Source organism: Schistocerca cancellata, chromosome 2 (assembly GCF_023864275.1).
Source record: "Schistocerca cancellata isolate TAMUIC-IGC-003103 chromosome 2, iqSchCanc2.1, whole genome shotgun sequence".
Taxonomy (NCBI): domain Eukaryota; kingdom Metazoa; phylum Arthropoda; class Insecta; order Orthoptera; family Acrididae; genus Schistocerca; species Schistocerca cancellata.
The window spans coordinates 794,090,890-794,106,880 of NC_064627.1; the positions used below are offsets into that span (position 1 = coordinate 794,090,890).

Genomic DNA, 15,991 nt, shown 5'->3' on the forward strand with positions numbered 1-15,991 from the left:
TGAGAACATGTTGAAATCGTTCCTTTAATTTCACAGCTGTGTGCAGCCGGCCGGCATGCAAGATACTGGACAGGTTTGCGCGATCTTGCTGCGATGACGACAGACGCTTCGCCCAACGACTCACCGTGCTTTTGTTTACTGCCAGTTCTGCGCACACATTCTGCAAGTGCCTATAAAAATTTGGGAGCTACGTGTAGCGCTGCCACCTGTCGGAACTTCGTACCACAGCGGCTGAAGCCCGAACGTTCCACAAGCCCCACAGCAAATTCCGCATTTCTCCTACAGAAATTGGCCGAGAAAAAATATTTGTTGAATTACTTAATGGACGGCCATTGTCAGTCACAAGCGAAGAGTTTTTATTTTCATAATTTCGTGTCGTCTGTCTTGGTGCCCTGAAAATTCGTAGGAGTATTCCGATTATACCCGCTACGCATTAATCATATGCGCCAGAGGACAGGCCGTTGCCGGGGCGCAGATATGTGCATATTATTGGGCGCTGTCTGGCGCGGCCTGCCAGCGCCTGACGGACGCACAGTGGCCGCCCACACGTCAGGCTGCAGCGCGCGCCGCGGCCGGGTGAGCCTTTCAATTAGCATGCAGATTAAGTGGAACAGCGCGCCGGTCGCCGTACCATCACGTGTCTGGCCGCCGCGGCCCGCGCCCACGCCCACGCTTCTCATTAATTAGCCAGCCGGCACGGGGCGCCGCTCGTGCGCCCAATTTGCAGCGAAATCTCCGGACCTATTAAAGGTGCCTAAATCGCCGGCTGCAGCACCAGTGGAACGGAGAACTTTCACGTAGAAAAACTAATCGCCGCCGCCTTGCTGTGGTATGAGGGAGGAAGCTAAAGTTGCGATACTTCCAGTCAGCATAAAACGTAACATTACTGGATTCGTTGAGCAGTTGTACTGTTTTGTTCTTTATCTTAACAGTGTTGCTGGAACAGCAATTTATTGTAACGTATATTATACGAATCTCAGTAATCTGAGTCCAACAGGCCGACTACTATAAAGCACTGTCTAATACCCTACTGGCCATTAAAAATTTTCACGCAGTTTGGGTGCATAGATAGTGACAATCAGTACCCAGAACAACCACCTCTGGCCGTAATAACGGCCTTGATACGCCTGGGCATTGAGTCAAATAGAGCTTGGATGGCGTGTACAGGTACAGCTGCCCATGCAGTTTCAACACGATACCACAGTTCATCAAGAGTAGTGACTGGCGTATTGTGACGAGCCAGTTGCTCGGCCATCATTGACCAGACGTAACACATCTGAAATGTAAGGTCCACTGTTCAAAGTGCCGTCAGTGCGAACGAGAGGTGACCGAGACGTGTAACCAATGGCACCCCATACCGCGATGTCGCCAAACACGGATGAGACCATCATGATCCTATAAACAGAACCTGGATTCATCAGAAAATATGACGTTTTGCCATTCGTGCACACAGGTTCGTCGTTGAGTACACCATCGCAGGTGCTCCTGTCTGTGATGCAGCCATCACCTCCGAGCTGATAGTCTATGCTGCTGCAAACGTCGTCGAACTGTTCGTGCATATGGTTGTTGTTTTGCAACGTCCCAATCTGTCGACTCAGGGATCGAGACCTGGCTGCACGATCCGTTACAGCCATGCGGATAAGATGCCTGTCATCTCGACTTCTAGCGATACGATGCAGTAGGGATCCAGCACGGCGTTCCGAATTACCGTCCTGAACCCACCGATTCCATATTCTGCTAACAGTCATTGGATCTCGACCAACGCGAGAAGCAATGTCGTGATACGACAAACCACAATCGCGATAGGATACAATCCGACCTTTATCGAAGTCGGAAACGTGATGGTACGCTTTTCTCCTCCTTACACAAGTCATCACGACAACGTTTCACCAGGCAACGCCGGTCAGCTGCTGTTTGTGTATGAGAAATCAATTGGAAACTTTCCTCATGTCAGCACATTGTAGGTGTCGCCACCGGCGCCAACCTTGTGTGAATGCTCTGAAATGCTAATCATTTGCATATCACAGCATGTTCTTCTTTTCGGTTAAATTTCGCATCTGTAGCACGTCATCTTCGTGGTGTAGCAATTTTAATGGCCAGTAGTGTATACCCTGAGGTGACAAAAGTCATAGCATAGCAATATGCACCTATAAGGACGGCGGTAGTGTCGTGTACACACGGTATAAAAGGGCAGCGCACTGAAGGAGCCGTCCCCTAAATTCTTTAAGTCCCTCCAGATCCTTGAGCGTCATGCACTCCGCCTCGCCTTATGTATACGCCTCCCGTCCCCCACGCGGATCCTCTATGATCTCATTCCTTTCCCCCATCTGCTCCTATTCCTCGAACATATCCGCATCCTCTACACCTCCCGCCGTCTTGAACCCCCTCACCCCCTGGTTGCTCCTCTCCTCTCCCATCCCCGCCCCCTACCACGTCTTCACCGTTGTGTCCCCCCTACCCTCCATCTCTACACCATACATCTCCTTTCCCAAGATGGCTTCCATCAACTCCCCCTCCCAGACGATGCCCTCTCTCCCTCCATTTATCCCTCCTATCAACTCTGATCCTCACTTCCCCTCCTTTCCTCTATCCTTTCCCTGGGCTCCCTCTTCCCCCCTTCCGTCCTGTTTTCTCCCCACTAAACCTCTCCCTACCTCCCTTCTCCCCCCCAAGTCCTTTTGTATTCCCCTCCTCTGCCTACCCCACTCCCTGTCACGTCTGCCCCCCACCCCTCTTATGGGTCCTCATCCTCCATCAGCTCCTTTCCCCCCTTCGCTTTTACTCTCCTTTCCCCCCCTTTTTTTCCCATCATCTGTCCAGTTTCCCCCCACCTGCTCCCGGCTGTGGTATGTCACATTTGCCAACTTTTTAGTGCAGTGTTCCAGTGACTATTCAGTGTTGTTCGTCTTTCTCGTGTTGCGAACAGAAACCATGCTGTCGCTAGGTGTGAATTTTATGTCCTTTGCGAACAGAATCCAGACTGTCGCCGTGTTTTTTAATTGTCTGTCTATTGTTTTACCTGTCTGCTTCGTATGTATTTTATTAGCATCATCATCCCTCTGTTCTTTGTTTTAAGTTCCACGATTTCTTTTCGCCATGTTACTCTTTAAGCCTCCGATTTTATCGCCTGTTTTATTATTTATTCTTTTCATATTTCTCACAAAGTCTGTGGGCTGAAGAGCGGCATACTATGCTGCTGCCAGCCGGCCCTCTTCGGGGAGGAATTGAAATTCAATAAAAAAAAGGAGCCGTCATTTCTACTCGGGTGATTCATGTGAAAAGATTTCCGACGTAATTACGGCCGCACGACAGGAAGTAGCAGCCTTTGAACGCGGGGTGGTACCTGGAACTAGACGCGTTCCATTTCGGACCTATTTAGGTAGTTTAGTATTCCGAGATCAACAGTGTCAAGAGTGTGCCGAGAATACCAAATTTCAGGTGCTATGGACAACGCTGTGACCGACGGCCTTCATCTAACGACCGTGATCAGCAGAGTTTGCGTAGGAGTTGTCTGTGTTATCAGACAAGCAACACTGAAACAACCGCAGAAATCAATATGGGACGTACGAAGAACGTATCTGTTAGAAGAGCGGGCGTTAATTGGCTACGGCAACAAACAACCAGCGCCAGTGCCTTTTCCTAACAGCACGACAGCGCCTGCAGCGTCTCTCCTGCGCTCGTGACCATATCTGTTGGACCCTATCCGACTGGGAAACTGTAGCCTGGTCAGATAAGTCCGGATTTCATTACGAGAGAGCCGATGGTAGAGATGGCGCAGACTCGAAGAAGCCATGGACCCATTTCGTTAGCAAGGCACTGTGCAAGCTGATGGTGGCCCCTTAATGGTGCAGGCTGTGTTTATATGGAATGGACTGCGTCATCTGTTCCAATTGAAGCGATCATTGACTGAAAATGGTTATGTTCGGCTACTTGGAGGTAATTTTCAGCCATTTATGGGATTCATGTTCCCAAAAAACTTAGTAATTCTTACGGACGACAATGCGCCTTGTCAACGTGCCTTAACTGTTTGCAAATGGTTTGAAGAACATTATGGACAATTCAAGCTCACTCAGACTATCCGATATGAATCCCACTGAACATTAGTGAAACGTAATCGAGAGGTCATTTCCTGCAGAAAATCCTGCGCTGGCAAAGCTTTTGCAATAGGGCTATACAGGAAGCATGGCTCAGTATTCCAGCACGGGATTTCGAACGACATGTTGAGCCCATGCCACGTCGTGTTGGTCCTCTAATCAGGGAAAAACAAGATCCGATACGATATTAAGAGGTATGTCATGGCTTTTATTATCTCAGTATGCATCCAAAGCCATAGGTAAAGACGATCGACAAACTACATAACGTTTCATTCTACATAGCAGTCATTAGGACATTTGTTGTCACATTTCAACTCTAACCCTTTTATTCTCTGTGGTAGCAGGTTCTTCCAGTTAGGTCTAACTTCGTTGTAATACATAGCTTACATTACAGCTAAGAGAAACGTAAATACTACATAAATGCCGGCCGGAGTGGCCGAGCGGTTCTAAGCGCTACAGTCTGGAGCCGCACGACCGCTACGGTCGCAGGCTCGAATCCTGCCTTGGGCATGGATGTGTGTGATGTCCTTAGGTTAGTTAGGTTTAAGTAGTTCTAAGTTCTGGGGGACTGATGACCTCAGAAGTTAAGTCCGATGGTGCTCAGAGCCATTTGGACCAACTACATAAATGATTCTCAGTCACTGCATGGTGACCAGCAAAACAGAGGCGAGAATCATCTGTAAAGTAAGATAGAAGGTGAATAAAGTAAACACATATCTAATAAATTAGAAAGGCAACGGCCCTGCCGCAGTGGATACACGAGTTACCGTCAGATCACCTAAGTTAAGCGCTGTCGAGTGCGGACGGCATTCGATAGGTGACCATTCGGGTCACCATACGCTGTTGCCGTTTTTCGGGGTGCACTCACCCTCTTGATGCGAACTGACCACACGCCCCTCCTATCCGCATTCTCAGCTGAGCATGAAACGGCAGCCAGAGGATCCCGGCGGGCAACATGTGACCCGATGACGGAGCGCTGCTTTTAATAAATTAGGAGCACAAATAAACCATTTTCGTGTTTTTCCGACTTATATGAATTTAACTTTTTCCAAAATATGCTTTCCTTTCTTGTTTTACTCCTCTTACATTTTTTTCCTTTCTATTCTTATATGACAGGCACGTCCCTTGACATGTATTAATTTTCCACGGAGTATAATGATTTGTACATTCTTTCTCTTCACTATTTCTTCCAACACAGAAATAACTTTCTTCAGTCTAATTACATGATATTCAAAAGGCATGTGTTTTGAAACTTCCGAGGTTTATGGCTCTGACGTAGAAACTTTAGGGGCGTCGTTTTCTACTGTGCCTCAAAACAGTTTATAGCTTTTTTTATCACACCCCTGTTACAGTTTTCTCTTCAGTGACATTTACGGTGGCTCATGTGGTTCTTTATATACTGTATCTTGTTGTATACCCAATGGTACCCTATACTATAATGTACCCCATACCATAATGTCAAATGCTGGGACCGAATGAAGGCTGGGTGTTTGTCACCTCGGACCCTACATACACTGGTTCGTCAATCGCGAAGCTGTACGTAGAACTGAAGCTCGACTCAGATTATGACGTGGTGCCAGTCATGAGTCCGTTGTTGTCGTTGAGTGCACGCCTGTCGCGGCGTCTACCTGTTGCCACGTCGAGCGAAGCCGCGACAACGGCAACCGTGTTGAGAGTGCGTGGTGCTCTAGATGTCGACGCACTGCCCCTGTAAATGTCTATCAAGCAACAAACAAGCCCATTTCTCGACTAAACGGCTGACTAAGTGTCACTGTAAGAATTGCAAGATTTTGTGTATGGCAGCACGTTCAGAGACCGTGAATAGTTGCAACTGAAAGAAAAGCAGCTCTCGGTCACTATATTTAAACGAATTAACCGGGTTTCAACACTGCTTGGAGTGTCTTCATCAGAATTTAAATCAAAGAATATAGACCATTCTTTGATTTAAATTCTGAGGAAGACACTTCTAACAGTGTTGAAACCCGGTTAATTCGTTTAAATATAGTGACCGAGAGCTGCTTTTCTTTCAGTTGTAACTGTAAGAATTGCCAACAGAAGCCTGCAATTACAGGATGAACCAAAAGCTACGCATCCCACAATATAAAGACAGTATGGTTGGAAATTGTGTTTCATACCAATGGGAATGTTTGTGTTGGCAGCGGATGAACTTATGGCAGACGCAGAGCACGTGATATCCAAGCAGTTCCCTACCTTTTTGGTGTGAGTGTTGAGTTAGCTGAGTACAAAGAAACTTGTGTTTTTCTCAAGCTGAACGTGCGTTTATTCTTGATTGTTACTTCAAACCACAACCTGCCTTAAGATGTCAAGAAGACTTGCAACAAGTGCGCCTAACACATGAACAATTTCACGCATAATAGCTCTTCTTACAAAAACTGGTAGTGTGACTGAATTTGAACGTTCCTAGCGACATTGGATGTTTAGTGTGAATGAATCTGAACGTTCCGCCCGACCTTGGATGTTAAGTGATGTCTTACTGGAAAATATCAGCTCGTCTTTGCTACATTCACCAAGAAGGTCGAAATGAAAACGGTATAATAAAACTTGAACGTGTTATGGGACTGTTCGCATAGTCAGAAAGAAACCGAAACTCTGTCCGTGTCGCTTTCTCGTTGTGCTTGAGCTTCGAGGACCTGATAAAGGAAAAAGACTACGTTACTTTCAATGGTTGCGTTTTATGCGTAGGAGTGTTCAGGTTTTTCCTCAAGTTTTCTACTCTGATGAAGCGTGGTTTCATCTAAGTGGCTATGTAAACCACCAGAGCTCCAGATATTGGAGTTTATAAGACGCTCATATTTTCAATGGGACCCTAATACATTCACATAAGGATAGAATTCGAGAGTTCCTTGTGAAATTTTGGGCAAAAAGTTGCAGGCCCAATTATTCCTCGGGTATGATAGCAGCAGAACGTTAGCAGGACATGATACCTCATTGCGTAGCATTGCTAGAGGCTGATGAATGATACTGCTGGCTGCAGCAAGATAGTGCACCAACACAAACGGGACATAGCACCATGATAATGTTGCGTTAGACATCATTTCACGTGACCTATGGACGCTTAGATCCCGAGATTTATCTCCCCCGTCTCTCCCCGACTTTCTTTTTTGAGGACATCTTCTTGATAACGTGTAGAACAACAATCCTCATACAATCGCCCACCTGAAGCAAAACATCAAAGACGAAAACTTCAGCCTAAGTGTAATCCCCATCCAAAATGTAGCAGCTAACATGACGAAACTTGTTGGGGCGTGTATTGTAGCACATTGTGGATAATTCCACGATCTATTATGAGAAAATATACAGTTTGTGATCAAAAGTATCCAGACGCCTGGCTGAAAATGACTTGCAAGTTCGTGGCACCCTGCATCGGTAATCCTGGAATCCAATACGTGTTGGCACGTTCTTAGCCTTGATGACAGCTTCCACTCTCGCAGGAATACGTTCAATCAGGTGCTATAAGATTTCTTGGGGAATGTCAGCCCATTCTTCATGGAGTGCTGCACGGAGGAGAGGTATCGATGTAGGTCGGTGAGGCCTGGCACGAAGTCGGCGTTCCAAAACATCTCGAAGGCGTTCTGTAGGATTCAGATCAGGCCGGTTCATTACAGGGATGTTACTGTCGTGTAACCACTCCGCCACAGGCCGTGCATTATGAACAGGTGCTCGTTCGTGTTGAGAGATGCAATCGCCATCCCCGAATTGCTCTTCAACAGTGTTAAGCAAGAGAGTGCTTAAAACATCAATGTAGGGCTGTGCTCTGATAGTGCCACGTAGAACAACAAGGAGTGCAAGCACCCTCGATAAAAAACACGACCACACCGTAACACCACCGTCTCCGAATTTTACTGTTGGTACTACACACGCTGGCAGATGACGTTCATCGAGCATTCGCCATACCCACACCCTGCCACCAGATCACCACATTGTGTAGCGTGTTTCGTCACTCCACACAACATTTTTCCACTGTTCAATCGTCCAATGTTTACGCTCCTTACACCAAGCGAGGCGTCGTTTGGCATTTACCAGAGTGATGTGTGGCTTATGAGCAGCCGCTCGACCGTGAAATCTCAGTTTTCTCACCTCCCGCCTAACTTTCATAATACTTGGAGTGGATACTGACGCACTTTGGAATTCCTGTGTGATGGTCCTGATAGACGTCTGCCTATTACACATTGCGACCCTTTTCAACTGTCTGCAATCTCTGTCAGTCAACAGACGAGGTCGGCCTGTGCGCTTTTGTGCTGTACGTGTTCCTTCAGAGTGGACCTAGGGATGTTTAGGAGTGTGGGAATATGGCGTACAGACATATGGCACAGGTGACACCCAATCACCTGACCACGTTCGAAGTCCGTCAGTTCCCCGGAGCGCCCCATTCCGCTCTCTCACGATGTCTAATGACTACTGAGGTCACTGATATGGAGTACCTGGCAGTAGGTGGCAGCACAATGGAACCTAATAAGAAAAACGTATGTTTTTCGGGGTGTCCGGATACTTTTTATCACATTGTGTATCTTGCAAATGTCCAGTTATAAATACATTAATAAAGATTTGAATTTTTTGCATTCAGGATAGCATAACCTCTGGCCCAATTTTACTTTTCGGGCATCAGGCAGCGATCCCACATGCGGCAGCGCCTTTCCATAGAATTTGAATCGACCGCTTTGGAAGGCTCGCGAGGTCTGCAGCAAATGGGAATCGATGGCATCCACAGGCAGCAAACGGGAGTCGATAGGTAATAGTCTGCAGTGACTACCTCACACGCTATGCTTTGACAAATTCTGTATCAACTGCAGAAGCTCCGGAAATTGCAAAGTTTCTTATAGAAGACATCATTTTGAAGCACGGTGCACGCACTGCGATGAGCTCTGACCGCCTAAAAGTTTTCCGACCGAGACTTGTATCAGAGGTAATTCCACGTCACTGTATCACACACAGGATGACAGCTGCCTACCGTCTACAGATGAATGTTCTCACAGAATGCGTTAATAAGATGTTGGAAAAGTACTTTCGATGTACGTCAATGTCGGTGTTGTGGATTGGTAAGACAGCCAACTCACTATGAGAGGAAGCCGAAAGGCACGCGTTTTAGCTCACGCAGGCTGGCGTGGGGTCTGGAACAGGTCAAGGAAATTATACTAGCAAAAAACGTACGTAGCTGTTGGAATACTTAACTTTAATCCACAATTGGGGAACATCGCTCTTGACGGTACATGTTTTACAGCATCAATAGTAACTGGTAATGGCGCCTTGCTAGGTCGTAGCAAATGACGTAGCTGAAGGCTACGCTAACTATCGTCTCGGCAAATGAGAGCGTATTTTGTCAGTGAACCATCGCTAGCAAAGTCAGCTGTACAACTGGGGCGAGTGCTAGGAAGTGTCTTTAGACCTGCCGTGTGGCGGCGCTCGGTCTGCAATCACTGATAGTGGCGATACGCGAGTCCGACGTATACTAACGGACCGCGGCCGATTTAAAGGCTACCACCTAGCAAGTGTGGTGTCTGGCGGTGACACCACAGTCGGACCGAGAGACTGGAATTGAATGCTGCCCCTCATGACATTTGCATGCAACTCAGTCCGCCCCCGGTAGCTGAGTGGTCAGCGTGACAGACTGTCAATCCAAAGGGCCCGCGTTCGATTCCTGGCTGGGTTGGAGATTTTCTCCGCTCAGGGACTGGGTGTTGTGTTGTCCTGATCATTATCATTTCATCCCCATCGACGCGCAGGTCGCCAAAGTGGCGTCAACTCGAAAGACCTGCACCAGGCGAACGGTCTACCAAACGGGAGGCCCTAGCCACACGACATTTCATTTTTCAGCGAAGCAAGACAATACGGGCTTAGCACCGTTCTTTCTACTCTACGGTCACGAGGCCGAAACGGCAATGGATACTCCATTCCCGTTTTAACTGGATGATGCTCAGGATGACTACGTGAAACGCCTCATCGCGATAGTCGAAGCAGCAACACAGTTGCTTATGGACTTCGGATGTCCAATAAAAAGACAGAGAGCGTTTTAGGTCCAAGTTCCGATCAGTGAGATTATGGATATTTATGCCGGGCGGAAAGTGGGGCTATAGTAAAAGCTACTAAAGCGCTGCTTTCGGCCGTATGACATGCTTCTTTTGTTGCAGACATCACATATGAAGTTGAGAATTACTATCCTTCATTAACAAGATGGAAATGTCGTCCGCTGTGTGAAGCCCTACTACACTCCAGAGACACAAGTCGACGATGGGAGGTTTGAGGAAACTGAAGCCACACTCGACCAAGTTTCGAAACAAGGATCTGCCTTCGATGCTCATCATCGTAGTGCAGAGGATGTAAAAACACGACCATAACGCTTGGGATCGCACAGCGCAGAGATCACTGACAAGTTATATTTTCACGATGCCGTAGTCGTCTCAAATGATAACTTTGAAGCAGCAGGTCTGTGTTTTTACGGAACAGGGAGCACTGCCGCAATTGCGACTCGTACTACTAGCGTAGTAGAAATTACTTCTCCTATTGTATTTGTCATTTCAGAAATACCTCATCTTTGTAATGATTGTATATTCTGGAATAATCGATGTTTGCGTATATAGCAACAGAATAGAACATTCTATGTTTGTATAAATACCTGTACTCACCGTCATGAAGTTAATTCTGTTATGGCGGCGGTAAGTTGGTCTTAGTACTAAACATGCCTTCATTTGTAAGTGTTGTTCTTAATTGACGATCCAGTTTCGCCTTTGGACTTGAGTGTGGTTCCGACGTGACGGTATTGCGCGTATTATTAATTAAGTGGTTAAAGACCTATGCCTGTATAAACCCTCAGACAAACTCTACTTCCATCTAAACCCTGTGCCACATCTACAATGCTTCGGAATTGTCACCATTTTAGCTGTCAGTTCATAATAAGGTTGCTAAGTAGATCATTGTTTTAGAAGAACGAGCTTCAAATCTCTGTTCACTCATCTCGTTTTCGTGGTGATCATTTGGTATTTCGTGCACAGTGCACTAAAATTGACACCGTACGATCATTTGCCTATCTGAAATCAAGTTTGTGGATAAGCTAGGGATAAATAGTTTCATCTGCAATCCTACACTTTCGTGGCTACCGAACTGCCCATCTCCACAATACTGATATTTCCTATCAGGTTCCTTTAGCGACCCTTGCAATTAGTGTGATACAGGATATGTTTAACTGAATTAGGATTTTTAAAATGTGATCCACGTCCAGTTCACTTCGTTTTCCCTATTTCAACTGATGTACTCCTACTTTGCCCAGTCGGGTACTGAATATAGTTCCCGTGTTATGTTCCAGACGTCTGCCAGGGACACAAGTGTCCCGTGCATTCCACGTGCTATCCAGACGACCAAGGAATGCCTCAGTGTCGCTGTCTCGATACCTGTCGCGATGTGAGTACCAAAGAAACGTCTTTTAATCTTAGATTTGTTACAGAATTCTTGGAGCGTATCATTCAGTACTCAAAACCAGTACTTTTTCTGTATCTGTCACAGGTCCTCGTCTCGTTTCACCTACATGTTAATACTGTTTTCTTTTAATCTATAGGCAGTCAAATCGCCTGTCTGTGGGTCTGACGGCACAACGTATGAATCGGCCTGTCGCCTGAGGATGACGTCTTGCGAGAAACAGATGATAATCGTCGTCACCTACAAGGGTCCCTGTGGTAAGTGTGATACAGCATTTTTCCCCTTAGGAAATAAGGCTGCTTATTCTTCTATTACTGCCTTAACGCTAAATGTTTGACTGTCACCTGTTAGTGCTTTCCGCCCACATGTTGTATTACCTTTGTTCTCTGCGTCTGTTCGATTATCTAATGTTTTTTATTCCAGTCTTTCATCACAATATGAATTCTTTAGACGATGACCGGTTTTAGTCCGTAATGACCATCCTCAGATCTTTATTACATCATGTCCTAAAGTGATAAGGCCATAATGACATCGTCAAAACATATAAATATAATCGATTATCTCTCGTCGGAAACCGTCACACACTTTACCGGAATTTTTTGTGCGTCTCTTGCCTAATTTTTCACAAAATTTCAACAATTACACTTTATTATTTTATTTTACTTTTTGTATTTCGCTCTTTGTCGCGTTTCATCTCGACAGATTGACGGATTACAGTAAGGGGCGCTCGAGAATGGTGGTGGACAACGACATTAGTCAAAAAGAATAAAATGTAAATAAGAAAATAAAAATAACTAAGTGTAACAGCGATGTCTCTATTAAGAAAATAAACTTCATCAGCGACGGACGTACAAAAAACATTATGCTTCCAAGAAATGGAGAAGGTAATGCTAAGTTTCTTTTACGGTCTGAGATTAGCTTTTTTGTCGTTGTAATAAATACGTCACCGTTGCATCATATAACTTCAGTTGCCTTGCTGAACAATAAGTAAATTCCACATTTTGGGGTTATCACTACTACGTCACGTAAAGGGACGATGTTAAAATAACAGAGGTATATGAAATGTGTTGAAGATGCAGGAATATCATTCATTCCACTCTATGTATCCACAATGGAGGCTGGTTATCAGGGCTTCGCCTCTTACTACTGAACTAACTGCCCCTGCCTATACATGGCATTCACAACAACACCGAAAACTACAAGTTCCACCACGACGAAATGTGGTGTTCTGCTACCAAGAGACAAGTACAATGGCCATCCCTCTAATTACTGTATGATCATTTTCAATTTGCTGTAAGAAAAGCTACTGAAAACTACTAAATCTGTTATAATGAATTTCTCTGTCTATAAAAAGGAAGCCGGCCAGAGTGGCCGAGCAGTTCTAGGCGCTACAGTCTGGAATCGCGCAACCGCTACGGTCGCAGGTTCGAATCCTGCCACGGGCATGGATGTGTGTGATGTCCTTAGGTCACTTAGGTTTAAGTAGTTCTAAGTTCTGGGGGAATGATCACCTCGGAAGTTAAGTTCCATAGTGCTCAGAGCCATTTGAACCATTTATAGAAAGGAACAACTGCACTCTGTCTCCTTTTTACCACCATACCTGACCTGCTATTCACTGAAACAGTCATAGCGTGCATGAGCCGCTATCCGATGACACTGTGACACATTCAACAGTGACCGTAGCTTGACAACACCACTACCTAATTGCTTTCTCTTCTCGAATATGAAAAGAGCTTTGACAACTCCGGGTAAGATAAAACGTCGTACCTTTAAAGTCGATCTCATAATCTTCTTCGTGGCCGTCTTATCCTTCTTCTACACTTGGGTAGTCATAGATTTTCCATGGTATCAAACTTCGATCCGTACACAGTAAACGCTCATGTTATTCTTTTCTGGACGGTTGAATCCTTTCTATTGTTTCTAGAACCTGGAGTTCCTCTCTTACCTCACTGTTCTACATCTACATCTATGTATCTTATACAGAAAACTGGTAAAAGAAACTTACAGACCAATATCCCTAATGTCAGAATCCTTGTAAATATACCCCGTTCCAGTATCATAAATTTTCTTGGGACCGAGAAGCTTTTGTCCACGAATTATCACGGTTCTAGAATGCGTCGCTCGTGCGATTCTCAGCTTGCCCTTTTCTCATGTGATATACTGCGAACTATGGGTTAAGGACGAGAGGTACAGTCCATATTTCCAGACTTTCTGAGAGCATGTGAGTTTGACAAGGGCCCCACTGAACTCTGTTAATGAAGGTAAGAGCACATCGAATAGGTTCCAGGGCATGTCATTCCACGAAAACTTCTTAAGTAATGGAACACTTGACAGCAAGTGTTCATCAGTGAACAGGTTTTCATCATGGGTGCCCCACGGAAGTGACCGCTATTATTTTCTATATACATATACGATCTGGTGAACAGGGTGGGCAGCAATCTGCTTTCCTTTCGTGGTCGTAGTGTAATGTACGGGAGGGTCACATCGTTGAGTGACTGTGGGAGGATACAGGATGACTTAGACATAATTTCTAGTTGGTGTGATGAATGGCAGCTAAGTCTGACTATATAAAAATGTACGTTAATTCCGATGAGTAGGAAAAACAAAGCCGTAATCTTCAAATACAGAATTGATAGTGTTCTGCTTGGAATAGTCACGTTGTTTAAATATCTAGGCCTATCTTCTTCTACAGTTTTTACCCTCTTCAGCTCCCTCTAGCATCATGGAAGTCATTCATGATGTTTTAATAGATGTCCTATTATCTTATCTCTTCTCCTTGTCGGTGTTTTTCACATATTCCATTCCTCTCTATTCCTGCGTGGAACCTCCTCATTCCTTACCTTATCAGTCCACCTAATTTTCAACAATGTTGCACCATACCTCACGTGGTTCGATTCTCTTCTGTTCCGGTTTTTCCACAACCCTTGTTTCACTACCATACAATACTGTGCTCCAAACGTTCTCAGAAATTTCTTCCTCATATTAAGGCCTATGTTTGATACTAGTAGACTTATCTTGACCAGGAATGCCCTTATTGCCTATGCTAGTCTGCTTTTGATGTCCTCCTTGCTTCCTCCGTCGTTGGTTAGTTTGCTACATAGAAAGTAGAATTCCTTAACTTCATCTACTTCTTGACCTTCATTTCTGATGTTAAGTTTTTGCTGTTCTGATTTATGCTACTTCTTCTTACTTTCACGTCTCTTCGATTTATTCTCAACCCACGTTTTTTACTCATTATACTGTTCATTCCATTCATCAGATCGTGTAATTATTCTTCAGTTTCACTGAAGATACCAATGTCATCAGCGAATCATATCACTGATATCCTTTCACCTTGAATTTTAAGTCCACTCTTTATTTCCACCATAGCTTCTTCGATGTACAGACTGAAATTAGGGGCGAAAGACTACATCCCTGTATTACACACTTTTCAATCAGTATACTTCGTTCTTTGTCTTCCATTCTTATTATTCTCTCTTGGTTCTCGTACATGTTGTATTTACTTGATTCTCGCTATATCTTACCCCTGTTTTCCTCAGCATTTCGACCATCTTGCACCGTTTGACTTTATCGAAAGCTTTTTCGGGTCGACAGTTCCTACGAACATTTCTTGATTTTTCTTTAGTCTTGCTTCCATTATCAACTGCGACGTCAGAATTCCCTCTGTGGTGCCTTTACCATTCCTAAAGCCAAAGTAATCGTCATCTTACACACAATCAGCTTTTTTTCCATTTTCTGTATGTTATTCTTGTCAGCAACTTTGGTGCACGAGCTGTTAAGCTGAATGTGCGATAATTAATGCACTTGTCAGCTCTAGCAGCCTTCAGAATTAAGTGGATGGTCTTTTGCGAAAGTCAGATGGTTTATCGCCAGATACATACATTCTACATACCAACGTGAATTGTAGTTTTGTTACCACTTCCCCTAATGATTTTAGAAATTATGATGAAATCTTGTATATGCCTTCTGAATTCTTCAGATCAAATAAGGCGGAAGGGATAGATAACATGCCATGAGGAAACTCTTTGAAATTCTGATTCTAGTGCTTGATCCCCTACCTTTCTAAATCGATTCCTGTTCCTTCTTCAATCATATCAAGCAAATCTTCCCCCTCACAGAGTTCTTCTTTTCCAACTACTCGCTCCCTTCTCTGATTTTAACTGTGGAATTCCTGTTGCAATCTTAATGTTACCATTTTTGCTTTTATTGCACAGAATGACGTTTTGGCTTTCCTATATGCTATGTCAGTCCTTCTAAAAACACATTTCTTTTTCTATTTCTTCATATTTTTGTAGATTCCGTACACTTCCTATTTAGCTGATTCCTCAGCGACTTGTATTTCTCTCTTATTGAATCTCCCTGAACTTTTTTGTACGTCCTTCATTCATAAATCATCTGAAGTTTTTCTTCCGTTAATCATGGTTTCTTCGCAGTTACCTTTTTTGTAAATACGTTTCTCTTTCTAACTT

At 44.7% G+C, this 15,991-nt stretch overlaps 1 protein-coding gene across 1 annotated transcript in view; it reads left to right on the top strand.

Annotated features, from left to right (window-relative positions):
• Positions 1-15,991, top strand: part of LOC126158747 (agrin-like) — a 177,963-nt gene that overhangs the window by 26,622 nt on the left and 135,350 nt on the right. The window contains exons 3-4 of the mRNA XM_049916466.1: positions 11,413-11,507; positions 11,662-11,779. Of these exons, the coding sequence (XP_049772423.1) occupies positions 11,413-11,507; positions 11,662-11,779 (213 nt within the window). The remainder of the gene's footprint in view (positions 1-11,412; positions 11,508-11,661; positions 11,780-15,991) is intronic.